Source organism: Natator depressus, chromosome 14 (assembly GCF_965152275.1).
Source record: "Natator depressus isolate rNatDep1 chromosome 14, rNatDep2.hap1, whole genome shotgun sequence".
NCBI lineage: Eukaryota > Metazoa > Chordata > Testudines > Cheloniidae > Natator > Natator depressus.
The window spans coordinates 33,412,897-33,440,097 of NC_134247.1; the positions used below are offsets into that span (position 1 = coordinate 33,412,897).

A 27,201-nucleotide genomic window follows, 5' to 3' on the forward strand; every position below is an offset into this window, starting at 1 on the left:
TGCACCTTGCCTCCACCCCCCCCTTCCATGGCACGGAGAGCAGGTGGGAGGGACCCATCCCAGATCATCAGGCCAGAGTTCCTGGCACAATTGACTTGGGTGGAAGAGACAGGCAAAGAGATGGCTTGGCATGGCATGCATCCACCTCTGATGAACACATGTGGTGGGGACAGGAAGGAGGAGAGTCCAGAAACTCCAGTCAGAAATTTTCTGAGGCATCCCTGAAATAAAGGCCCCAGGGGTTCTCAGAATCCCTGGCTGGCAGCAGGGGCAGGTTTCTCTGTGGCTCTGTCTCTGCTCCTTTACCTCTGGAGGTTTCTCTCTGCTCAGGAGAGACAGAAGGATTCTGGCCGAATCCCCATTGTGACACATTTCTGTGCTGGGTGTGGGGGCAGGGAACGTGTTTTCAGTCAATGTTGTCGCTAGAGGGCCCTGGTTGTTGCTAAGGGAGGGGAGGCTGCTGCTGTCCGCCTGTCTGTTCCGCACATCGGGGGTTGAGCTTCCTGGGTCAGATTCTGCCACCGCCTCCATTGTGAGCCGGGAGCCGGGGCTGAGCCGCTGCCGCTGCCCAGCGGGGTCTGTGCGGGGAGAGCCCTTCCCTAGCGCCCCTCCGGGCCCAGCCGGGGGAACTTTCTCCGGGGGCTGGAACCAGCCCCTGGGCAGCCCCGGGCTCTGCCGAGACCAGCCCCTGAGCCGGAGCCTGCAGGTGAGGGGAGAGACCCGGGGAAAGGGCTGGGGCCGGGCAGGAAAGTGACTCTGCACCAACGGCCCCTCCTCGCCCCAGCTCTGCTTCTGGGTGGGCTGGGGTCTGCGAGTCCCGGAGCTGCTGCCCTCCCTGACCCCACCCCGGCTCTGCCCCCCTGAGCGCCTGCAGGAGCCGAGCCAGCGCCGGGAGAGCGACTCCCCCAGGACCGGGCCAAGGACCGAGTCTCCCAGCCCGAGGGGAGGGGAGGGGGCAGGGGCAGCAGGAGCAATCAGTGGGGAAGGAGGTTCCAGGCTCCCAGCCCCGTTCCCTGCAGCACCCTGGGCAGATTGACTTTCCTGGGGCAGGGTGAGGAGCAGGGAGAGGAAAAGCCAGTTCCTGCCTCTGCCTGGTCCCCGCGCTGCTGCGGGGATGCGCTGCCCTGGGGACAGAGTCATTGGGATCTCCCAAAGCGGCTCCTTGGATTATGCTCTTTTCTAGTGTTTGGTTCAGAGAATCTATTGCTGGGGTGTTAAAAATGTCTCAGTTGGTTTAGTCTTGGTGCTAGATGATGGCTTTGCACCATAATAAAGTGACTAAGAATTTAATATTCTCTGAGTGGGTATTTCTGATGGATGCCCCATAAATACTAATACATTCTGAAGGAAATTAATTGAAGAGTTGTTTTGATTTTGCAGCTTGCAATGGGGTACAACTGAATGTAAGGAGCTGAATCGTTATCCAGGGAAGCCAATACACCGAAGATGTCACCCAGGAAATCCAAGAGGAATGTGAGCCAGAGCCCTGAGCAGGACAAACCCTGTGAGAGCCAGTGCAGGCCAGAGGAGCCAGATCCCATGAAGAAGAGACCAGTGAAACTCATCCAAGGAATTAAGAAGCGAAAGGACTTTGTGGTGCACCAGGGAACCCAGACAGAGGAGAGCCCCAATATCTGCATCGAGTGTGGGAAAAGCTTTACCCAGAACTCCAGCCTCATCAACCACCGTAGAACCCACACGGATGAGAAGCCCTACAAATGCCCTGACTGTGGGAAATGCTTCGGCGTCAGCTCCAGCCTCAGTAGGCACCAGCGCATCCACACAGGTGAGAAGCCCTATGCCTGCCCTGACTGCGGGAAGAGCTTCAGCGACAAGTCCAACCTAACCCAGCACCAGCGTGTCCACACGGGTGAGAAGCCCTACAAGTGTATTGACTGCGGGAAGAGCTTCAGCCGCAGCTCCCACAAGAAGAAGCACCTGCGGCACCTGATGGGCAAGAGGCCAGGCAAGTGTTCGTCACCGCAGCAGCGTGAGGGTGCCATGGGGAAGGCCAAGGCCAGGAGGAAGGTGGAGGTGCTGAACACGTGCACCGAGTGCTGGCAGAGCTTCAGCCAGAATGCCGATCTCATCAAGCACATGAGGATCCACACGGGCGAGAAGCCCTTCAAATGTACTGACTGCGGGAAGAGCTTCAGTGTCAGCTCCAACCTCTTCCGGCACCAGCGCATCCACACCGGGGAGAAACCCTACACATGCTCTGACTGTGGGAAAAGCTTCACTGACAAGTCCACCCTGACCCAGCACCAGCGCATCCACACGGGCGAGAAGCCCTACATCTGCACCTTCTGTGGGAAGGGCTTCAGCCACAGCTCCCACCACAAGAGACACGAGAAAATCCACAAGGGCGAGAACCCGCTACTGACCTTCCCCACCCAGACATTCTGAACAGCTCGAGGTTTGAGGATCATGCAGGGATCAGTGTGGGCTCCACTGTGGGGAGCGGTCTGCATGGTGGGGATTTGTCTTCTGGAGATTAGGAACGGCCACAGAGATTGCATAGATGTTCAGAACAGAAGGGACCATTAGATCATCTAGTCTAACTTCCTGCACATCACATGCCTGAGAATCTCACCCAGTGATTCCTGCATCCAGCCCAGTAACTTGTGGTTGAGTGAGAAAGTGTGTTTTAGAAGGAGGAATCCAAAATCAGTTTAAATGCTCCAAGTTATGGAGAATCCACCACAGCCTTTGGGATCTGTTCCCAGGGTTCACTACAATCCCGTAAAATCTTACCTCTTATTTTCAGTTTGAACACTGCTGACTTCAGCTCCCAGCCACTGGAACTTTGCTAGAGTAATCAGTCCTCTGGTATCAGCAATATGATCCTCATGTAGGTACCTAGAGGCTGTGATTAGATCCCCTCTTAACCTACCCTTCAATAGCTAGAGCTCCGTAAGTTTCCTTTCACTGTAAGGCATGTTACAAATCATTCTGTGTAGCCCTTCTCTGAATCCTCTGCAGTTTTGCAACAGCCTTTTTAAAGTGTGGACACTGGAACTGACACAGCACTCCAGAATGGTCTCTCATCCATAGGATCAGAGCAATTGTCCTTCTACTGCCATCACCTGTCTCCAAAAGTGGCTATTACCAACTCCCTCAAAGAAAGGTGTGAAACTCCCCTAATGAAAAGTTTTCCAGTAGCCTACTCATGGGGAAAAGCTGTCGCATCTATCCAGGAAATGGATGGATGGCTTCTGCTCTTTACATAAGCACCCCTTATAAATGTTCCTCCTAGCCATTGTAACTAAGGACGGTATTTCTGTCCTTCACATCAATGTCTAATGTCAATGCTACTGCTTGCCTCCATACACCTTGTGGCAGAGATTTCCACAGGTTGTTTATGCATTGTGTAGAATAGCATGTCTATCAGTTTTACATTTTCTGTCTCAGTTTCATTGACTGTACCCTTTTTCTTGTATGGAGAGAGAGGGCAAATAGGAGCACCTTCTCTATCCCATTCATTGTTTTATACACCTCTACTATGTCTTCTCATTAATCTCGTCTCTGACACGGTTCCAATCTTTTCATTCTCTCGTCATACAAAAATCTCTTCTGGGCCTGTAATTATTCTTGTCACCCATCTCTGAATACCTTCCGTTTCTCCTATGTCCTCTCTGAGATGGGGTGATCAGAACTACACACACCATTGATTTATATAGTGGCATTAGAATATTCTCAGTATTATTTTCTATCCAACTGTTTATATGTCTTGTGTGTGTGTGTTTCTTTGTTAGCCACTGCTGCACATTGTGCAGAGCTTTTCATTCAGTTGTCCACCAAGCCTTGTAGGCCTTTTTCCTGAGATGTTACTAGCATTGTGTATGAGTAGTTCATCTTGTTCCTTTTCATAGGCCATGTAGTGCCATTAATTTTTAAGCAGCTCTCCCTAATCAAGTGAATGGAGAGTTATAAAAAAATCTCATATCTATCTATAGTACGGTTTTGATAGCACCCATCACCATAGTATCTAAGCACTTTCTAGATAAATTGAATCTTCATTAAAAAATATGAAGGCATGCTGTTGTCTGGTGCATTACCTCACACTTGTCTGCACTGCATTCACTCTGCCATCACATTGCCTCAGCTTTGCTAGATCCCTCTGCACTCAGCCTCCTTTATACGTGACTAAACTAAAATAATTTTGTGTCATCTGCAAATGTTGTCACCTCACTGCTCACCCTGTTCCTTAGATCAGTAATAAATATATTAAACCACAGGGCGCCCTACCTATCATTTTCATCGCCTCTAATGCGCATCTCCTCTTTGCTGTGTCAGCATCTCTCTGTGCCTTGTTCTGACACACCACTCCTCTTCAGAGTCCCCTCTGTCCTATCCTTTGTCCTGAGTTGGGGGGTGAGCTCTAGGCAGCCAATAGCATTCTCAGCTTTTTATTTGCATTACAGTCCAGCCTAGAGTCCCTAACTGAGATCAGGGCCGCACTGTGCGGGAGCTGCACATACACATGTTGAGAGACAGTGCCTCCCGCAAAGAGCTCACAGGCTAAATGGACAAGACAGACAAATAGGGGAGGGGAACAGAGGGCAGGTCTACACTTAAAATGCTGCAGCGGCACAGTTGCACTGCAGCAGTTTCAGTGAAGACACTATTATGCCGACGAGAGAGCTTCTCTCCTTGGCATATTTAATCCACCTCCACGAGATTTTTCACACCCCTGAGTGATGTAGTTATACCGATTGTAAGTTTATAGTGTAGACCTGGCCAGAGACCCAGAGAGGGGTAAGGGACTTGCCTGAGGTCACCCACCTGGCCAGTGGCAGGACTGGGAATGGAATGCTTTTGCTCTCTTGGGTTGTCCAGAGTGAAATTACCCAGAGTCTCGTCCTTACTTAGTCTTACTCCTATCGTCTCCTTAAAAACAAACCAGATATATTCAAAATAGAGAAACTATTCTAGTAAACTCAAAGAAACGAATTTCATGACATATCTAGATGTAAACTGCTTGTAAACTACACTAGATGACGTACTCTCAGCTTAGTTACAGAAGACTAAAAGGAAAATATGTTAAATTTCTAGACATCAGGAAATTTCTCTACACAGGAAAGTTTTACCAGTTATAAACGTTTTACTATTTTACCAGTTAAACCCCCATGTGGACAGTTTTACTGCAGTATAGGAGTGACTTTTTTCAGCTTATTTTAAACCCTGTCCCAAGCGACATAAGCTATACCAGAAAAAAGCTGCTTTAACTGGAGTAGCTGTCCACATGGTGAGATATATACGCTGGTTTAAATTCACACTAGCCTATACCAAAAAAATCTTTCCTGTGTAGATGAGGCCTGACATTCTGTTTGTCAGAGCCCAGCTATCCGGCATCCATCTCCTTTAACCCCCAGGGTCTTTTCCTCTGTGATCTGTGTTTCAAGATCCTTGTCAGTGTTTCAGTTATTTTGATATGCCTGGGTTAGTGATCCTCAGCCACTGATACCCCTCACAAAGGCGATTTCTTGCGAATTTCTTGCAGTTTGTTTGCATGACAGACAGCTCCTGTCCCCAGCCTCATAGTTCTTTGTGGGCAAATCCACAAGAGGTGTTTGTTACCCATTCATCAGGTATGCTAATTAACCTCCTTCCAAATGGTTAACTTGGGTCAGATCCATTAAACATCTCTCTTTCTGCATTTATGAATGTAGCTGATAGACCTTCATAATATAACTCTATTCCATATTATATGTTATTGGTATTAGATCAGCGCCTCGAGACCCCAACCAAGATTAGGCCCCTTTGTTCTGGACGCTGACACATAGTGAGAGACAGTCCCTGCCCCAAAGAACATGAGGATATAGGAATTGCCAGACTGGATTAGATCATGGTCCATCTAGTCTAGCCTCCAACAGTGGCCAGCCCAGATGCTTCAGAGGAAAGTGAAGAAGCTCTGCAGTGAGTAATTATAGGCTTATCTATCTCCAGGAAAACTTTTCTCTTAACCCTGAATGGTTAAGTTCCAAAGCCTGAGGCTTCATACCCCTCCAAAACCTGTTTGGAGATGTTTAGTATTTATTCTGAATATTCTTGTCTGTATATAGAGCTTATTATCCAAATAGAGATGGGAGGGGAAACGACTTGTCCAAGCTCACAGAGCAGGTCAGAAGCAGACCCTTCATTTGGTGGCTCCTAGGCCAGTGCTCCATTCCTCAGACCACACTGCTTCCCACGACTCACTCAGCAGCTCCTTCCCACTGTCAGCCCACTGCCAATCTTCTGGGCTGGAAAACTGACCACTGAGCTCTGCTCTTTGTGCCCTTTCCCTTCCCAGTATACAATCCATGACAACACTTCACCACTCACCCCACGATGTCTTGGTTCCCTTCGTGGCTTCTTGGAGGAGCTTTGCCAACGGCTTTCTGGAAGTTGGAATAAAGGATGTCACCTGGATCTTCTTCATCCACTGTTCTGCTGAGGTGCTCTAGAGAATCCCAGTAGGTTCCTTTGGTCAGATCCCTTCATATCATCCTCATTTAGGTTCAGATTATTTTAGTGCCCATTTCAATCCATGTGCCTGGTATGGAAGCTGGTCTGTAATCTCTGCCTCTTCCCTAGCATCTCTTTTAATACAACAGTCTTCAGCTCCTCCTTTATAGTAGGTAACTTGAATGGTTTTAAATTATATTTAAATATTTTGGCTCAGCTGCATCCTCAGGAGTTTGGGAGGCAGAGCTAGTATAGTGTAAATGATGTTTGTTCCAGAACCTCCTCTTTTGACACCTCAGTCTCTTACAGTGCCTTATGTTTGCTACCTGCACAGAGAGCCTGGGGTAGGTTTCTCCACAACACTCTCTGGGATGGAGCCTGAGGCAAAGAAACCCCTTAGCTTCCCGGCAATGTCCTTGCCCTCCGGGATAGCTTCTGTTTCACCCAGGTGATGGAACAGCCATTCCCCAAGTGTGGATCAAGGGACTCTGGCCTTTGGTCCAGACAGCTGGCTGCTCCCATGCCCGTCTCTCCCTCTGGCCTGCCAGTGGCTACTCCAGTTGTTTTTGGCGCTTCATGGCGAGCCTGACAGCCTTGAAAAGTAGCTCGGAATAAGGAGGAGGAGCCAGACTAGCTGCCCCTGTACATGAAGGGAGAGGAAACGGGAATGGTGTCAGGCAATGGGAGAGGAGGTGGGGCCTGGGCAATGGGGACCAGGATAGGAAACAGGACACAAGACAATCTGTTAAGAGGGGTAAAAAGATTTGAGGGGCCGAGGTCTAATGGGCCCACTGACTTGTGCAACCTTCCTACTTCTGGGGTTAGTGAAGAATTTCCAGTTAAGTGTCTTTATGTCTTTGACTTCCCAGATTGCCTCTTCTCCCTCCTAATTCCCCCCTCACTGTTTATGTTCCTTTCTGTTGGCTGCCCACAGGCTGACTTTACACTGTGTGAATGATTCCTGCTGAGTGCAAATAAACTCTTCTACCTTGGCATTTAATCACACTGGGTTGTTCTCTTTTAAGCTTCCTTATTTCTTCAGGAGATGGCACAGGAGATTGGGGAATGGGACACGAGGACTTCACCCTCTAAGGGACACTGGCTCCAATCCAGTCCCGGGGTGGGGAAACAGGTTGGCCCTGGGCAGGGGAATGGGACACGGGGACTTCCCGCTGTAAGGGGCACTGGCTCCAATCGAGTCCCAGGGTGGAGGAACTGTCTGGCCCTGGGCGGGGGAGTGGGACATGGGGGCTTTCCCCTCTAGGGGCATTGGCTCCAATCTGGCTCCAGGGTGTGGGGGATTGTCTGAAGAATTGTGAAGTTATGGTGACTCACAATATCACGTCTTTGTCTTTTTAAACCTTCTCATTGTCTGAGGATAACTAAGAACAAACTCACAGAGTACTGCCCGCTTTCAGACCACTCACCACCTCCCCATTGTTCTCAGTGGAACAGAAGCCACTGGCTGCCCTCAGTCAAGATGGTTGCCACTTCTGCAGCCCTTGCAGGGGTTATGGATGTTTAGCTAGCAAAGAGGGCCAGTGGCTTCCATTGTTCCCAGTGGGGTGGAAGCCGGCCACCTGCAGGAAAAGCGGCTGTCCACCATGTCATTATGAGACAGAGAGGGACTGAGGGAGCAGCGATGGAGATGGTGGGGGCAGGGGAAGGTGGAGACACAGGAGAACACTTGTGGGGCAAATGACCTTGGGGGACAGCAGGAGCTAGAGGGGCAGAGAGGGATGCTGTGGGGCTGCAGCTCCCAGAATTTGTGGGAGACCCTCTGAGTGTCTCAGGTCTCTTGGCATGGACCTGAAGCCCCAGTTCTTACCAGGAGGAATGTCGCCTGGCCGCTCCATCATGATCATGGTTGGGAGCCAGGAGGCTGTGAGCTCAAGTCTCAGCTCTTCCACACACAGGTATCAACGAAGCTGTGTGCTTCCCAGGTCTTATTGGAGAGCAAGGTTTCCTACCTCTGCCCCAAAAGGCAAACAAGCGTCATTTCGCCTCTGACTTTAGAGATGAGGTAGTTCCAGCAGCACAGAGAAGAACCAAGTTCCTAATACCAGTGAGTGGAAATGTAGCCACGCTGCCCTTCAGAATGAATGTGCTGATTCTTTGTGCTTGGATATGCCATTTGTAGCCACTGCTGGAACAGCTTGACCACACTCCCCTCCCAAAGCCAGGAAAAGAGCCCAGGAGTTCTGTTTTTCAGTCTCCTTCCCTGCTTTAACCACTAAACAACACTCCCTTTCCAGAGCTGTGAACAGAAACCCCAAGTCCTGACAGGGGGCTGCCTGGGCCCCTGAATGGCACCAAGGGACACCTTTCTCTGGGACTCTGTCTCTGATCTCTTTGCTCTGGAGGTTTCTGGGGACCTAACTAAGCAAGGGGAATGGGCAACATGATGGCCAATTAAGTTCTTTCTGACAATTGTGAAGTAATGCACATTGGAGGGACACATTTTAAACTCTTCTAAATCAGAATTCTGAATGAACTGCATCAACCAAGAAAGGGACCATTGTGGGCAGCTCTATGAAAAGCTTGGTTTAATGCACAGCTGAGGCCAAAGAAGCTAACAAGATGTCAGCATGCATAAGGAATGGGATGGTGAACAATACAGAGAATATTCTAATGCCTTTATGTAAATCAATGGTGTGACCTCATCTGAAGACCACGGGCAGTAGTGGGCACCCCAGTTTTCACAGGTTACTGCAAAATCGGTGGTGGTGGTGGTGGTGGTTGGGGGGAGGGGGGGGTCAGAGAAGAACAGAGAAGGACAGGAAGAATGATCAAGGACCCAGAAGAATCTTCTTATGAAGATGGACTGAAAAGACTGGGATTGTTACCTTAGAAAGGAGATGAGTAAAAGGGGAGTAAAAAATAATAAATGGTCTAGAGATGGGAGATCAGGAGTTTCTGTTCTCCCTGTCTTATAACACAAGAACAAGGGACACACCACAAAGTTAAAAGGTGACAAATTCAAAACCAGTTAACAGGAAATACTTTTCACACTATATGTAATTAACCTAGGGAACTCATTGCCACAGGAAGTGGTTGAGAGCCACAGACTTAGCAAGATTTAAAAGGGATTGGACATTTCTATGGACAGCAAGACTATCCAGAGGTCCCCTAATCAACGACAACAAACATTTCTGAAGGGATATTGAACCCCCTAGTGTAGGGCGCGAGCCAATCTCTAGCTATTAGAACCCAGCATGAGACCAGTACTGAAGGGGGGGGGGGAGGTTTTCACACATCTGCTACTGCAGGGCTCTTGCACCTTCCTGGAGCATCTGGTTCTGCCAGTGCCGGAGCCAGGCCACTGGTCTCCACGTGGCTCTGGGGTCTGGTCCAGCAGGACTATTCCTGTGGGCTCTCTCGTCAGGAAGGAGGGCGCAGGATTCTGGGCGGTCCCCCTGCGCTGAGATTCTGTCCCTGGGGGAGCGCAGGGAGCCGGTGCCCCTAGAGTTTGTCGCTAGAGGTCTCTGGTTATTGCTAGGGGAGGGGAGGCGGCTCTCTCTGTATTTCTCCGCTCAGGATATCAGGGTTGAGCTTCCTGGGTCAGAGGCTGCTGCTGCTGCCTCCATTGTGAGCCCGGATTCCTTTCCAGGCTGAGCCACTGCTGCTCCCCAGCGGGGTCTATGCGGGGAGAGCACTTCCCTAGCGCCCCTCTGTGCCCAGCCGGGGGGACTTTCTCCGGGGGCTGGAACCAGCCCCGGGCTCTGCTGACACCAGCCCCTGAGCCGGAGCCTGCAGGTGAGGGGAGAGACCCGGGGAAAGGGCTGGGGCCGGGCAGGAAAGTGACTCTGCGCAAACAGCCCCTCCTCTGCTCCCGGGGGTCTGAGCTGCTGCCCTCCCTGACCCCCAGGCTCCCCCTCCCCCCCCCCCGGTGCCTGGCGCAGGATTGAAGTGGTGCTAGGCGTCCTGCTACCCCGTGCCCTGGGGTGAATTTCATCCGGAGGCATTGGAGCTGCTGAGCTAATTACCAACCACATCACTGCCAGTCTAGTACCGAATTGCGGCTCAGCTGTACTGGTCCCCGGTGTCCGCCCTCCCCGGCGCTCAGGGAGTGCTCAGTGCTTCTGAAAGGCGAGTTCTCAGTTTGGGTATTAACCCGAGCGCGTTTGGGAAAGGTTTGTTTGACAGTCTAATTTGCAGTTTTGTTCTGCTGTATAGTTGGAGGAGGGATGGGTTAAGACTCTGCAGGGCTCTCAGATGGGCTGGGTCCAGCTCTGTCCGAGGTGCGCCGTACTACCATGGCACTTCACTTACACCAAGAGTTTTGGAGGTGACTAGTGATTTTTGAGTGCCCAGCTTGCGACCCCACAAAAGGGCCTGATTTTCAGCAGGTGGGTGCTCAGCACTGTATGAAAATCAGGCCCCTTAAAGGGTCTCAAGTTGGCCACCCAAAGTCATTCATCACCTTAGAAATTACTGGCCTTACATTTCTCTGTGCCTCAGTTTCCCCATCTGTAAAACAGAGACAATAACATTTCCCTACCTCAGCGGGAGTGGCAGGTTACATTGGGGCGCTCACATTCTTTGCTGATAGGTGCTGTAGAGGTACTTAGATAGAGAGGGCCATCACAAAGGTAACTGTGCATTGTGCAGTTCATAACTGGTTACTTAGAGGGGTCAGGTAGTATCGTCTCTTCTCTCTGATTGGACGATTCATGAATCTAACCTACACCATGTCAATTTCATCTCGTAGCATTGGCCATAATATTCTGCTGGAATCTGCTGAGTGCTGTACACACACAGAGAAATACATGGTCCCTGCTTTGAAAAGCCTTATCATCCAATCAAAAAATAGAAGCAACACCATGTGACTTGTGTGCTCTAAGAGGTAAGCATTTTTTAATTATTATTTTTATCAAAGTAACCAAAATTGGTATGAGTTGCACGGACATTACTCACTATTCAAAACAATCCATGGGTCCAGAGCTACTCACTGAAGAACACGCATAATTAGCTAGAGTATATAAGGGATATCTGTGCTCTTGCTTTAAGGCATAAATCAACCTCTGACTGCCTGGGCTTAGTGAGACTGTATTCATATGTGCAGGTTATTCTGTAATTGCCCAAGACTGGATTCCTCACACCTTCCTCTGAACTATCTGGTACTCGACACTGACATGATCCTGGTTTGAGGTGAGGTAGTTGGGAGATGGGGATACTGCTCCAGAGGGACCACTAGTCTGAACTGGTGCAGCACAAAGGGTGGGATACCATTCTAGATGAGCCCATTGGTCCGATCTGCAGTGTGCTCCTAATTCTGAAGAACAAGCAGGTTTGAGAATTTTTGTGCCTGTTCAAGGACAATTTGTGAACATAAAAACTGGGAAAATACACTGTTCTGTTCAGGTTCGTGGATTGCGCCCATTAGTGTGGTATCCAAGCCCTGTGAAATGAGAAACTGTAAATGACTTGCTCAGCTCAAACAGATAGGTTTAATTGGTCCTGCCTCTGCCTAGTCCCTGCGCTGTTGTGGGAGTGTGCTGTCCTGCGGACAGTGTCAGAGGAATCCCACAAAGTGCTCCTTTGATTCAGACTCCCTTATTCGGGGTAGAAGGGGTGTTAAAAATTTCTTGGTGATTTTCTATCTTGTGCTGGATGCTGGGAAAACCATAGGAAATGCTAAAACAAATTATTATAATTTGTTTTTACATTTCCCATTCCTCTCTCTCAGATTCCTGTCCTCCAGTTCTGGGTAGAGGGGCCAGACTAGTGGAGGTCTGTTGACTGGGAATAGACTGTGTTCAGCTTATTGATGTTAAGGCAGAAGGGACCACTGTGTTCATCTAGTCCAGTGGTCACTAACTGGTCGATCGCGATTGACTGGTCAATCCTAGAGGATCTCCCAGTTGATTGTGACCTCTAGTGTTGCAGTGGGCTGCCGCTAAGGCAGGCTCCCTGCCTGCGCCGGCTGCCTGCCGTGGCCCTGGGGGCAGGGATCTCCCTCCACACGCTGATCCTGCCTGCAAGCACCACCCCCGCAGCTCCCATTGGCTGGGAACAGGGAGCTGTGGCCAGTGGGAGCTGCGTGCCCCCCTGCCCCCCCAGGGGCTGCAGGGGCGCATTGGGCCCTTGTGGGAGCAGTGTGGGGCCGGGGTAGGCAGGGAGCCTGCCTTAGTGGCCGCCATGCTGCACCGCCAACCGGAAGTGACCAATGCTGCCCAGTGGGAGGCTGCACCCCCAGCCCTGACCCACCTCCCAGAGCCAGCACCCCGTACCCACTCCTTCAACCCAACACTCTGCCCCAGCCCAGAGCCCCCTCCTGCACCCAAACTCCCTCCCAGAGCTTGCACCCCTCACCCTCTCCTGCACCCCAACCCCCTGCCCCAGGCTCAGCCCAGAGCCCACACCCCCTCCCGAACCCCTAACCCAGCCCAGTGAAAGTGAGTGAGGGTGGGGGAAAGGGAGCGACAGAGAGAGCGGGGGATGGAGTGAGTGGGGCGGGGCTTTGGGGAAGGGGCGGGGCCTTGGGGAAGGGGGCGGGTTAGATCCCGGGTTGCCCTTCCATTCAAAAAGTGATCTTGGGCATAAAAAGGTTGGAGACCACTGATCTAGTCTGACCTCCTGCACCATGCAGGCCAGGGACCCTCGCCGGTAATCAAGCTCAGTGACTCGTGGTTGAACCACAGCAGGAATTTTTGAAAGCGACACTCATTCTTGATTTAAGTTTCCAGCATGGACGACTCCCTGTGTGACCCTGGGCATCGGTGTCTCTGTTCCCAGCTGTACAGTGGGGGCAGTGGCAGGGGCCTGCCTCACGGGGTTATGTGAGGGGAAATACATTAAAGAGTATGAGGTGCTGAGATACTGCAGCGATGAGGGCCATATAAATACCTAGCTAAACAGCCGGAGGCAACACAAACCAGTGGCGTGGGGGCTGATCCCTTTGCCTCTGTTTCCCCCCCCCCTCCTCTTTTGTCTTGTCTATTTAGATGAAGTTTTTGGGGACAGGGACTCTCTCTCGCTGTGTGTCTGTGGAGTATCTGGCACAATGGGGCCCTGATCTCAGCGAAAATCTCTAGGCCCTGCTGGGATATGAATTATTTTTATTAATCAGGGGTTTATTATACAGGGCCTCAGGACCTACCAAGAGTGGGCCCCATCGTGCTGGGTGCTGTACGAACACAAAGTAGTAGACAGTCCCTGCCCTGAAGTAACGGCCCATGCCTGGGCTCTCTCTCTCTGTTCCAGCAGATGACAGTGCTGTGAGGGAGCACGAGGAAGTGAATATTTCTCCGGTGGCCCCAGGGGTTGAGTGCAAGTAGCCACCCAAAATGTCACCCAAAAAGTCCAAAGGGAATGTGGCCAAGACCCTGGAGAAGAAGAAGCCCAAGAACAAGCGTAAGTTGGAGAAGCCAAAGCGCAGCCCCCCAGAGGAGGAGACCCTGGTCTACCAGCCGCTGCCCAAGGGTGACAGGCCCAACCTGTGCTCCGAGTGTGGGAAGAGCTTCCTGCACAGCTCGGATCTGGTGAACCACCAGCGCATCCACACAGGTGACAAGCCTTTCATCTGCACTGACTGTGGCAAGAGCTTCCGGCAGAGCTCCACACTCATCACCCACCAGCGCATCCATACCGGTGAGACCCCCTACGAGTGCAGCTACTGCGGGAAGAGCTTCCGCGTCAGCTCCAACTTCGTGCGGCACCAGCGCATCCACACGGGCGAGAAGCCCTACAAGTGCCCCATCTGCGGGAAGAGCTTCACAGACAAGTCGACTCTGACCCAGCACCAGCGCACCCACACCGGCGAGAAGCCGTACAAATGTGCTGACTGTGGGAAGAGCTTCAGCCGCAGCTCGCACCGCAAGCGGCACCTGCGGAACCCGCCCGCCAAAGGCCGGGGCAAGTGCTCCCACCGGAGCGGGGAAGCCACTGTGGCCAAGGCCAAGGAGATCAAGGTCAAGAAGCGGACGCCGACCATCGAGATTCCCAACACGTGCGCTGAGTGCTGGCAGAGCTTCAGCCAGAACTCGGACCTGGTCAAACACATGCGGATCCACACGGGAGAGAAACCCTTCAAATGCACCCACTGCGGAAAGCGCTTCAGCGTCAGCTCCAACCTGACCCGGCACCAGCGCATCCACACCGGGGAGAAACCCTACAAGTGCCCCGATTGCGGGAAGAGCTTCACTGACAAATCCACCCTGACCCAGCACCAGCGCATCCACACGGGCGAGAAGCCCTACATCTGCATCTACTGTGGGAAGAGCTTCAGCCGCAGCTCCCACCACAAGAGACACGAGAGAACCCACTCTGGCGAGAACCCTGACACCTTCCTGCCCTTGTGGCACTACCCCAGCCAGAACTTCTAGAGTTGCCAACCCCTCTGGCAGGGCCCCAGAGACAGGGATGGGGTGGGGAGGGCTGTATGATTGGCTGGGTTATGGGGACAGGGGAGGGAGCGGACTGGCTTGCTTGTCGGGGTACAGCTGGCTCGTAGGAGAACTGATTGTTCAGGACCCTGGGGACATGGAAATTTGGTGGCTTAAGAAAGCGATGTGTGTGTGCGCATCTGTGACTGTGTGTTTTGTGTATGTGCTTCATGTGTGCTTTATAGAATCATAACAATGTAGGTTTGGAAGGGATCTCAAGAGGCCATCTAGTCTATCTCCCTGTGCCGAGGCCTAGACCATCCCTGACAGGTGTTTGTCTGACCTCTTCTTTAAAACTTCCATTGATGGGAACTCCACAGTCACTTAGTAACCTGTTCCAGTGCTGAACTAGCCTTATAGTTACAAAGTTTTTCCTAATATCAGACCTAAATCTCCATTGCTGCAAACAGCCTATTCTTATCCCACCTGCAGAGGGCATGGAGAACAATGGATGGCCTTCCTCTTTAAAACAGTCATTAACATATTTGAAGACTTATCAGGTTCCCCCTTGGTCCTCTGATCTCTGGGTTAAACATGCCCAGTTCTTGCAACCTATCTTCACAGGCCAAGTTTTCTAAGCCTCTTACCACTTTTGTTGCTCTCCTCTCGACTCTCTCCAATTTGATCACCTCCTTTTCAAAGTGTGGTACCCAAAACTGGACACAGTATTCCAGCTGAGGCCTCACCAGTGCCGAATAGAGAAGGACAAACACCTCCTCTGTCTTTGGCATGATCCTTCTATTAATACATCCCTGAGTGAAATTTCCTTTTTTTTCAACTGCATCACGTTGACTCTTATTCAATTTGTGATCCAGCCTGAGCTCCAGATCTTTTCTTGCTGTACGGTTGCCTAGACAGTTATTCCTCATTTTGTCTTTGTGCATTTCATTTTTTTCTTCCTAAGTGTAGTTCTTTGCACTTGTTTTTATTGAGTTTCATCTTATTGATTTTGGACCAAGTCTCGAATTTGTCAAGGTCATTTGAAGTCTAATTGTATCCTCCGTAGTGCTTGCAACCCCTCCCAGCTTGGTGTCATCCATAGATTTTATAAGTCATTAACAGAAACATTGAATAGTACTGGACTGAGGACAGACCTGTGGGACCCCACTTGATACATATCCCTAGTCTGATATCAAATCATTGATAACTACTCTTTGAATACGGTCTTTTAACCAGTTGTGCACTCACTTTGTAGTAATTTCATCTAGACCCCATTCTCCTAGCTTGCTTATGAGAATGTCATGTGGCAATGCATCAAAAGCTTTGCTAGTCAAGATTTATTATGTCTACTTCCTCCCCCCAGCCACTAGGCCAGTAACCCTATCAAAAAGGGAAATTAAGTTGGTTTGGCATGATTTGTTGTTGACAAATCCATGCTGGCTGTCACTTATCATCCTATTATCCTCTAGGTGCTTACAAATTGTTTGTTTAATAATTTGTTCCATATCTTTCTGGATATTGAAGTTAGGCTGATTAGTCTTTCCCCCCTTTTTAAAGATAAGTGCTATGTTCACCCTTCTCCAGTCTTCTGGGACCACACCCATTCTCCGTGAGTTCTCAAAGATAATTCTAACAGTTCAGAGATTGCTTCAGCTTGTTCCTTAAATTACTTCAGCTATTTCCTTAAGTACCCTAGGGTGAATTTCACCAGACCCTGGCAACTTGAATACTTCATCTATCTTATCTAAATGTTCTTTAACCCATTTTCCCCTATTCTGGCTTGTGTTCCTTCCCCCTTGTAAATATTAACAGTTTTAATCACCTGGTCACAGTCCACCATTTTAAGGAAGACTGAAGCAAAAATGGCATTAAACACTTCAGCCTTTTATGTGTTTCATCCATTATTGCTCTTTTTTCCCATTGAATACTGGACCTGCCCTTTCTACCTTCTTACTCTTCTAATGTATTTACAGAACTTCTTCTTATTGCCCTTTATGTCTCTTGCTAGGTGTAACTCATTTTGTGTCTTAGTCTTTCTGATTTTGTCCCTACATGCTTATGCTATTCTTTTGTACTAATCTGTAGCAATTTGTCCTTGTTTCTCCTTTTTGTACCATTCCTTTTTGATTTTCAGGTTATTAAATAACTCCTGATGCAGCTATGTTGGTATCTTACTATTCTACCTAGAGGTTGCTGTTGAGTCTTTAATATTGTCTCTTTTAGAAACTGCCTCTATAACTCCTTTTTCCCTTAGATTTCCTTCCAGTGGGACCTTACCTATCAATTCTCTGAGTTATTGAAATTTGCTTTTTTTGAAGTGCATTGTCTGTGTTCTGTAGCTCTCACTCCTTCCTGCCCCTAGAATCACAAAATATGTCATGTTCACTTTCACACAAGTTGCCTTCCACCTTCAGATTCTAACCAGTTCCTCCCTGAACATAAAAACATAAGAATGGCCATATCAGGTCAGGCCAATGGTCCATCTAGCCTAATATTTTGTCTTCTGACAGTGGCCTGTGCCAAATGCTTCAGAGGGAATGAACAGAACAGGGCAGTTTTCGAGGGATCCACCCCCGTCATCCAGCCACAGCATCTAGCAGTTAGTTTTAGGGACACCCAGAGCATGGGGTTTCCGTCCCTGCCCATCTTGGCTAATAGCCATTGATGGACCTATCTTCCATGAACTTATCTAGTTCTTTATTGAACCCAGTTACAGTTCTGGCCTTCACAACATCCTCTGGCAAAGAGTTCTTCACACAACGCACACGGAGCATGTGGAAGTACTTCCTTATGTTGTTTTCAACCTGTTGCCTATTAATTTCATTGGGTGACCCCTGGTTCTTGTGTTATGTGAACAAGTAAAAAATACTTCCCTATTCATTTTCTCTACACCAGTCGTCATTTTATTTATATCTATCACATCTTCCCTCAGTCGTCTCTTTTCCAAGCTGCACTATCCCAGTCTTTTTAATCGCTCCTTGGATGGAAGCTGTTCCATTCCCCTAATCATTTTTGTTGCCCTTCTCTGTAATTTTTTCAATAATCTTTTTTGAGATGGGGTGATCTGAACTGCACAGGGTACTGAAGGTGTGGGCATACCATGGATTTATATAGTGGCATTATGATATTTTCTGTCTTATCTATCCCTTTCCTGATGGTTCCTAACATTCTGTTAGCTTTTAAAGCTCCTTCCCATTGCCTGAGCTATGAACAGAGGCTTTGGTGTCTGTGAGACTCAGACCTTTTGTTTTAACGCCTATATGATATGAGTTCCAGGGTCTCAGCCCTGTCTCTAGCAGCTCAGGTATTTACATCAAAAAAACACCACCAGCATCAAGATCAGAACTAGCTGGTCCCCTGGGGACAGTGTCATCTGGGAGGTGAAGTCTTTTATGGGGAAGAAACTGAACTTCTGTCTTCTTCCTGGAACCGATTCCTGCAGACCAGGAGAGAAGAGAGAGAGCGTGTGTGTGTGTGTGAGAGAAAGAGAATGAGTGGTTGTGTGTGTGAGCGTAAGAGTGTGTGTGTGTACGTGTATGCATGTGTGTGAGTGGTTTGTGTGTGTATATGCATGCGTGTGTGCATATACATGTGTATGTGCAGCGCACGTGTGTGAACGAGTGTGAGTTGTGTGTCTGCTTGTGAGTGTGCAGGTGTGTGGGTGAGAGAGAGAGAGCATGCAGGTGTGTGTGTGTGCGCGCACAGTTTGGACTGCACTACCAGTGCTGTGCATCACACAGGACCGCTGAGCCTGGCTCCTCTCCCCAGCACTGATCCCCCATCTCTCTCTCATACAGTTGGTTGGATCCGACACGGATCCAGCAGATCCCCATGGGCTGATACATTTAGAAAAGGGGGGTTGTCGCTCCTGCTTTCCTGTGTAAATAGCCCCTCTCCCCAGTTAATGTCACTGTCTCTCTGTGCTGGCCCCCCCAGCTCATCCGTGACACACAGGACATGGATTGTCATTAACAAAACCTTTGAACCACACATGACCCCCAGCTCCAGTTTGTCTTGGTGTCGGAGCTGAGCTGATGAGAGTCAAGAGCCAGGAGCTGGCGATTCCCTGGTTCTGCAGTTGGAGGCAAAGTGCCCAGGGGTGGGTTACATTCCCTTCAGTCCATCCATTGTTACCCTGCTCCCCACATCACAACCAGCCCATTAATTGACATCTCTGCCCCAGAATGGAGAGCTGGGCACTGCCGTGGTTCTGCTCCCCTGGCTCCGACTACCTGGGCCTCAGTCTCCAGAGTCTGTTCCTCCCCTGGAGCTTGGGTCAGTTCAGGGGACTCACAGCTGCACCAGCAGAGTCCTGGAGCCCAGGGGGTGTGTGGGAGGCTGCTCAGAGGTAGAGCAACTTCTCCCAGGGAGGCTGGGTGCATGGACCCTCCCGGCTGGGCTGCATGTCTCCTCCTTGGCAGTGTCTCCAGAGCAGAGGGATAAAGACAAATCAAGGCTTCCCTGACATCATGCAGCCTTAGAGGCCTGGGCATGTCCTAGCCAGACTCTGGCCCTGACTTTTGACTGGGCATTTGTAGCCCCTTTGGGAGCATTTGCTTTTCTTCATAAGAAACCTGCAGTGATGCAAGATGAGTGGTGGCAGCTGCCCACTCAGACATTACCTGTGATGGTCCCTCTCTGGGCTTGCCCAGCACATCTCTATCGGCCTAGGCTAGGAGCAGCTACAGCAGAGCTCCTTTCAGCCTAAGCAGATCCACCGACACATGGCAGGGCCAGTCTGAGGAGGGCAGAGCCGCAGGGAGTCCATTTGCTGAGACTGTGTGGCGCCTAGAACCTCAGCATGCAGGAAGGGGCGCTATGCATCTGGAGCTCACTGGGCTGCAGAATGACCCTGGTGAGCAGCACTCTTGGAAGGATTGGCACTATCAGCTTCTGTCCCCCAAAAACGCCTGCAGCATTTCCAGGTGGATACAGGGCTCTCCTTTGTGTTCTGTCCAAAGTGCTGGGCTTCGTGGCTGTGCAGCGTTTAGCAGAACTGCTGGCCAGCAGTGCGGGAAGGAGGCTGATACTTCACAGAACTGGCTGAAAGCAGCAGTTCTGCAGAGTTAGCTGTTTTCTCTTTGAGCAAATTCTCTGCCACCGGGTGACAATTTCTAAGAAAATGTTTATTATTTGAAATGGTTAGAGTAGTTTTTATGAACATATTTGAAATTGGGACTGTTCGCAGAATGTAGAAGTTTTCCATCAGTTATTCAGTAGTTGTGATTTCCTACTTTGAGCTGTGCCATTTGTCTGTCTGGATCATCTATCTATCTATGGCCCTTGTCACCATAGTGTATGAGTACCTCCACAGTGTTTCAATATAGAGGTATGGAATATCCCGTGGTACAGATTCTGCTCCCTGATTGGCAGACTGACTTGACTTTTATAAACTGCTTCCATCCACCATTCATTTTCTTTCATTGCAAAACAAATTTTGTTCGTTCCTCGAACAAATCTCAGCTAAAGGCTTCTGGCCATGAACACTGGTTTGGGCAAAGCTCTATTTGGAGAACTGTTCACAAATAACAGGGCATGAACAAAACAATTTGAAAGCTGGTCTTCAAAGTTCGAGGAACTGTTCGCCTGGTTTTTACACTACTCAGTCTGCTTTAGTCTAATTAAAGATGCTATTCATTATTTTGGGTCAAAATAAAATACACAGGTGAAGTATAGTTGAATGCACTGGAAAGGCACATGTGTCTAATGAAACTTGGCCTGTATTGCAACAAAACTCCAGCTTGTGGGGGCTGCAAGAGCTACTGAGCTGAAGACATCAGAACAGGAATTGTCAGACTGGCTCTTACACATGGTCCCTCCAGCTCAGTTCTCCCATCTCCAACAGTGGCCAGAACTAGACACTTAACAGGAAGGTGCCAGAAACTGTGCAGTGGGCAGTTATGGAATAGCCTGCCCATAGGAGAGGTTTTCTCTGGGAGCCACCGGAGTTCACATCACTGTCTGCAGAAGCATCTTCTCTGTGCAGACTTCTTTGGCTCTCTCTCTCATGGCGAGTGATAATGAAACTGCTTATAAGGAAATCAAGCTGTGGAAAATATGGTTTTGTTAGAAGTAGGTTCCTCTCACCGAGAGAGAGAGAGTGCAGAACATACAATGCTGTGGTGTGGGATACAGGTCGTGGCTGGGCTTTCCAAAGGGGCACTGTTTTAGGGTGACTGATACAAAAGGTGAAGGAATACAGCCGAGCAGAGACAGAAGACATTCTGCATTTCAGTAGGCAGACAAATTGCTTTGGTAAAAGTTATATCAATTTTCTTTTTTCATCAGTTCAACCCATTTGCCCCATCTTCCCTTGGAGAGTTCACAGATAATCTCACACGGACAGTGAGACTCTCCATGGCTCTTCTGATCATTCCTCTTTCCACAGACACCATTTTGTTCTGCACCCCTTGGCAGCAGTGACAAGAATCTTAAACAGGCTCCTGCCTTTGTGTCATTTCAGCAACCCTGAACCTTTCCTTGACACCAGCGTTAGAGATTTTGGGAATGTGTTTCTGAAATAACTTGTGCATCAATTCTCCAACATCGGACCAGAAGCTTTTTGACTTGAGGCGATCCCAGATGATACAGAGACACTCCCCTACATTCTGGTGTCCCCTCCACCGTTTGGATCAGAACTCTGTCTCTGTTTTGTTTTGTATTGTTTTGTGTGAAAATATCATTTCTACAGAAGGAGAAGCATGCTCTATTTCTAGTAGCACAGCATTATAGCCTTCCAATTATCTAGGGAAATTTGCTAGGTCATTTCCTTTCCCCAATCTAATCTCCCATTATCATGTCCCTGTAACTATGTAGGAACTAGTTCAGACAATGTCGCTATTTGATTTTGTTTTCATTTAACCAGAGATCTGATTATCTTGTAATTTCCTTATATGGATTTTCTACTGGGGAGAAATCTACTTTTATCAGTCTCCAGTTCTTATGTTTTTGTAAATAATATCTTAATTGTAACACAGAAGACCTGTCTTTTGACTTATATTGCTCTTAAAAACAGTCTTGTAAACGATTGTATGAATGCTATTTTTCATATCCCTCTGCCTTTAAAACTAGGCTGCCTTAGTACCTTGAGAGTAACTGTGCAAGGCTCACTAGGACAGGAAAGCTGCGTTAATACATCTTACTTTTAAAACTCTCTGTAAACAGCTTGTTCCTACATCCTACTGCCACGATTTTAAAGTCCAATTCCTTGGGATAGCTCATATTGTCAGTTCACATGGGTCAGAGACTGTCTTTTTGTTCTGTGTCTGTAGAGCACCTAGCACAATGGGGTCCTGGGCCATTGCTGGGGCTCAATCATGAAGAGTAATAATGGGAACAGTCCAGGGCTGGAACCACTGGGAAGCTCTGAATTCTGGCCAGGAACAGTTGTTAGCAAAGTGAAACAAAGTCCAAAGTCAACGAGCTCCTTCCCCAGTCTCCTCGGTACAGGAGGAGACTGTTGCCCATTCAGTGAAACTGGGAGGAAATTCAACTCCGGGAGGAAAGAGGGACATGTTTCTCTGGCATCCTGAGGCATCCGGGGGTTCGACTGTTAGATGGATTTGTGGGCAGAATGCACAATAAATTCAATGTATCATGTTGATGTCACCACCACATGTCAAACTAGCAACTCCTACACCCTGAGCTGTTCTTTCCTACCCTGGTCTCTATTTAGAAATATCAGCGTGTATACGAGTGGGTATTTTTATTATGTGATCATGTTATTCTTTTATATTTGTCTTAATGCCCATCCTTCCGTTCCCTGCCTTCTTACTGTGACTATCTTCATGTCCTAGGTATGGCTCAAATAGGTCCTAATCCTGTGCTGTTAAAAAGTCAATGGGACTGTTAAAATCAAGCCCATAGATTGTAAACTCTTTGGGGCAGGAAGCATATATAGTTTTTAATCTCTAAAGCACCATGCTATGTTATGGTGCTATATAAATGTTTATTATTAATGATAGTAGTTAAAAATTGTGAAGTCTGGCTGCAGCCACTGTAGTTAGGATTGTAATCCTTTATTAAGTTTCCATTATAACCACTGCAACACAAGTAGCTTTTGACATTTTCAAAGCTTTGCATCTCCCTGGGTTTTTTTGGTTTGGGGGGGGGGGGGGGATTTAAGTTTTAGCTGGATCTGTTCAACTACTTTGGAGTTATGCAAGGGTGAAAAAAAATACATTTTCCCCACTGTTTCAAAAACAATTGTTGTGGCTTTTTGTTAATGTGGGACAACTAAAAGGAGAGAGACAGAGAGAGAACCAACGAACATCTGAAACAGAGTTGGCCAAGAAAAGGAAAACTAGTTTTGTCAAAAATGACTAAATGTCTATGTTGTTTTCATTTTAAAGGACTTGAAATTGACTTTTTTCTTTTAGTGAATTTTTTTGCAATTTTTTTAATACTTTTTTTAGCAAAAATTTATTGAAATGTTTTGTTTACCGAAAACTGGGTTTTCATTTAAAAAAAAAAAAAGCCTTATCATTATGATGTTTTCACTAGTATTTTCAATAAAAATATCAACGTGTTTCATTTTTTGCATAGAAAATGAAAAACGTTGATGTTGAAAATTTTTCATGAAAAATTTCAGTTGAGAAAAAAGGCAATTTTTGTATGAAAAAAAAATCCATTTAAAAAAATGGTGCCCAGCTCCAATATGAAATGTGGCTAGTTTCCCCACACTTTTCTTATTTTGCAGAACATTGCATTAAAACCAAGTATACAATGAACCTGGCCCCATCAATTCTCTGGAACTAGCTACAGTCCTATGCACCAGGTCAGTGCATTGGCATGAGTAGTTGGATGCATCATCATCATGTTCCTATTACGTCTCTAGCGTATAGGGCAGTGATGAGGCTCCTCCACTTCTGTCTCTTTCTGGCAAGCCTTTCAGTGGCTCCCCAGTTGTACCCAAGGTTTTTCAGCTCGGCTTCCACAGCTCTTCGCCATGTTGTTTTTGGGCGGCCTCATTTTCACTTGCCTTCAGGTGTCCATCTTATTGCTACTCTGGTGATGGAATCAGTTTCCATCCGACGTATGTGACCGATCCATGTCCAATGCCTCCTGGCAATGATGGTACTCAGATCCTCTTGGCTGCACTGTGTCAATAGATCTTGGTTTGAGATTGTTCTGGGCCAAAAGATATGGAGGATTTTTCTGAGGCAGATTGTACATTTTGTAAACAGAGCCATCTTGGTCGCCACCAGGGATTGAACCGTGGGCCTCCAGAGCTAAAAATATGACCATACACAGCGTGAGCTATGGGCCTAACACCACCCTGTTGTAGACCCGTTGCCTGTGGGCTCGAGCACAGCAGAAGATATGTAACAGAATGAACGCAGGTTACACTGCTCAGTTGAGTTCATGGGGACATGCAAAGGGCTTCTTTTTAAACGGCTCCTGATGCTGCTGAATGCTGTGTGGCCAATGGATAGGCAGAGGCCCTGAGGTGGTTAGCTCCTTCCTACTTCTGATGGGCTGTAATAAAACCTTACAAGCTGTTTAGCTGAGCCTCAAAGTTCCGCTCTGAAGCATCACCCCTGATTTTCAGCCAAGCAAGCAGAGCGCTACAGTCACTTGAATGCAAGATGCCAGGTTAGAACTCAGGCTTCACCTCAGTGCTTGCTGAATGGACAAGCCTGCAGAACCAGCCAGTTCACCTCTCTATGTGGTGCTGCAGCATCTCCATCTGTAACACAGAGGTAATGCTGGTGCCAGACCAACCTGATTTCTTTGAGAAGATAACTGATTTTTTAGACAAAGAAAATGCAGTAGATCTAATCTATTTGATACAGTTTCACAGGGGAAATTACTAGTTAAATTGGAGAAGATGGGGATTAATATGAGAACTGAAAGGTGGATAAGAAATTAGTTAAAGGGGAGTGTAACCGGAGACTCACCAGCGGCACCTCCTGCTGGTCATCTCAGGGAATTAGCATTCCAGCCTCCGGAGCGCCCTCTTCAGGCCAGCATCTTGCCTTGCTGCTGGCTCCCATGTCCCTCCCAGGACCCCGGTGCCCCTTTCACTGGGTGCTGCCCCCTGGCAATACCCCACAGTTCTGGGTCTCCCGCTCCCAGGGGAACCCCCCACCCACTATCCCTACCTTGCCTTAGTCGTAGGCTCCTGCCAGTCACCAGCTAGCCCCCATGCCCTGGGGCAGATTGCAGTATGAGCCACTCATCACAGGCAAGGTTGGGTTTGGACCTGCTGCCTCTGTCTAACCTTGGACTGTCCCCTGCAACCCCTGTACCTGCTGGGCCTAATGCTAGGCCGCAGCCTGGGGCTTTCCTGGCTGGAGCTCCCCAGCTCCTCAGGCCCTTCCCCAGCCCTGCTCCAATCTAGGTACTCTGCTTAGGTCCCTGTAGCCAGGTCCCTCCCTCTCAGAAGCTAGAGAGAGTGTCTCTTCTGCTCCTGGCTTCCCTGGCTTTCATAAGGCCCACTGGGTATGTTTGGGGCGTGGCCCCGAGCTGCGGCTGCTCTGCCAATCAGACCAGCTCTTCCCCTGCCCCAGCCCTCTCCCTAGGCTATCTTAAACCCTTCTAGGCCCAAGCAGGTGTTCACCCTGCTACACCCCCAACCTCAAAACCCCCATGCCTGGTGGAAGGGAGGCCTCTCAGCCGGGTTGCCCCTCCAGGCTCGCACACCTTCTCCGTGGAAGGAAAAGGCCAGGGTAGGGATCGTCGAATCGTGGAAGTCAATGAATGGCTACGCAGGTGATGTCGGAGAGAAGGCTTTGGATTCTTTGACCATGGGATGGTGTTCCAAGAAGGAGGAGTGCTAGGCAGAGACGGGCTCCACCTAACAAAAGAGGGAATAGCATCTTCGCGAGCAGGCTGGCTAACCTAGTGAGGAGGGCTTTAAACTAGGTTCACCGTGGAAAGGAGACCAAAGCCCTGAGGTAGGTGGGGAAGTGGGATACCAGGAGGAAGCACGAGCAGGAGCGTGTGAGAGGGGAGGGCTCCTGCCTCATACTGAGAATGAGGGGCGATCAGCGGGTTATCTCAAGTGCCTATATACAAATGCACAAAGCCTGGGAAACAAGCAGGGAGAACTGGAGGTCCTGGCAAAGTCAGGGAATTATGATGTGATTGGAATAACAGAGATTTGGTGAGATAACTTGCATGATTGGAGTACTGTCACGGATGGGTATAAACTGTTCAGGAAGGACAGGGAAGCCAGAAAAGGTGGGGGAGTTGCACTGTATGTAAGGGAGCAGTATGACTGCTCAGAGCTCAAGTATGAAATTACAGAAAAACCTCAGAGTCTCTGGATTAAGTTTAGAAGCGTGAGCAACAAGGGTGATGTCGTGGTGGGAGTCTGCTATAGACCACCAGACCAGGGGGATGAGGTGGACAAGGCTTTCTTCCAGCAACTCGCAGAAGCTACTAGATCGCACGCCCTAGTTCTCATGGGAGACTTCAATCACCCTGATATCTGCTGGGAGAGCAATACAGCGGTGCACAGACAATCCAGGAAGTTTTTGGAAAATGTAGGGGACAATTTCCTGGTGCAAGTGCTGGAGGAACCAACGAGGGGCGGAGCTCTTCTTGACCTGCTGCTCACAAACTGGGAAGAATTAGTAGGGGAAGCAAAAGTGGATGGGAACCTGGGAGGCAATGACTATGAGTTGGTTGAGTTCAGGATCCTGACACAGGGAAGAAAGGTAAGCAGCAGGATACGGACCCTGGACTTCAGGAAAGCAGACTTCGACTCCCTCAGGGAACGGATGGGTAGGATCCCCTGGGAGAATAACATGATGGGGAAAGGAGTCCAGGAGAGCTGGCTGTATTTTAAAGAATCCTTATTGTGGTTACAGGGACAAACCATCCCAATGTGTAGAAAGAATAGTAAATATGGCAGGCGACCAGCTTGGCTTAACAGTGAAATCCTTGCTGATCTTAAACACAAAAAAGAGGCTTACAAGAAGTGGCAGGTTGGACAAATGACCAGGGATGAGTATAAAAATATTGCTCGGGCATGTAGGAGTGAAATCAGGAAGGCTAAATCACACCTGGAGTTGTAGCTAGCGAGAGATGTTAAGAGTAACAAGAAGGGTTTCTTCAGGTATGTTGGCAACAAGAAGAAAGTCAAGGAAAGTGTGGGCCCCTTACTGAATGAGGGAGGCAACCTAGTGACAGAGGATGTGTAAAAAGCTAATGTACTCAGTGCTTTTTTTGCCTCTGTCTTCATGAACAAGGTCAGCTCCCAGACGACTGCACTGGGCAGCACAACATGGGGCGGAGGTGGCCAGCCCTCTGTGAAGGAAGAAGTGGTTTGGGACTATTTAGAAAAGCTAGACGTGCACAAGTCCATGGGGCCGGATGCGTTGCATCTGAGAGTGCTGAAGGAATTGGCGGATGTGATTGCAGAGCCATTGGCCATTATCTTTGAAAACTCATGGCGATCAGGGGAAGTCCCGGAAGA

At 48.9% G+C, this 27,201-nt stretch overlaps 1 protein-coding gene and 1 long non-coding RNA gene across 2 annotated transcripts in view; both read left to right on the forward strand.

Annotated features, from left to right (window-relative positions):
- The first annotated feature begins 502 nt into the window (after positions 1-502).
- The window catches only part of LOC141998853 (uncharacterized), a 38,541-nt gene continuing 11,842 nt past the window's right edge, over positions 503-27,201 (forward strand). Inside the window, exons 1-3 of the mRNA XM_074971826.1 lie at positions 503-706; positions 1,381-2,403; positions 13,731-14,775. Of these exons, the coding sequence (XP_074827927.1) occupies positions 1,447-2,403; positions 13,731-14,775 (2,002 nt within the window). The 5' untranslated portion in view covers positions 503-706; positions 1,381-1,446. The remainder of the gene's footprint in view (positions 707-1,380; positions 2,404-13,730; positions 14,776-27,201) is intronic.
- On the forward strand, positions 10,020-11,572 carry LOC141998769 (uncharacterized). Its single transcript, XR_012641914.1, has 3 exons — positions 10,020-10,206; positions 11,162-11,296; positions 11,516-11,572. It is a non-coding gene; the product is annotated as an uncharacterized LOC141998769 (long non-coding RNA).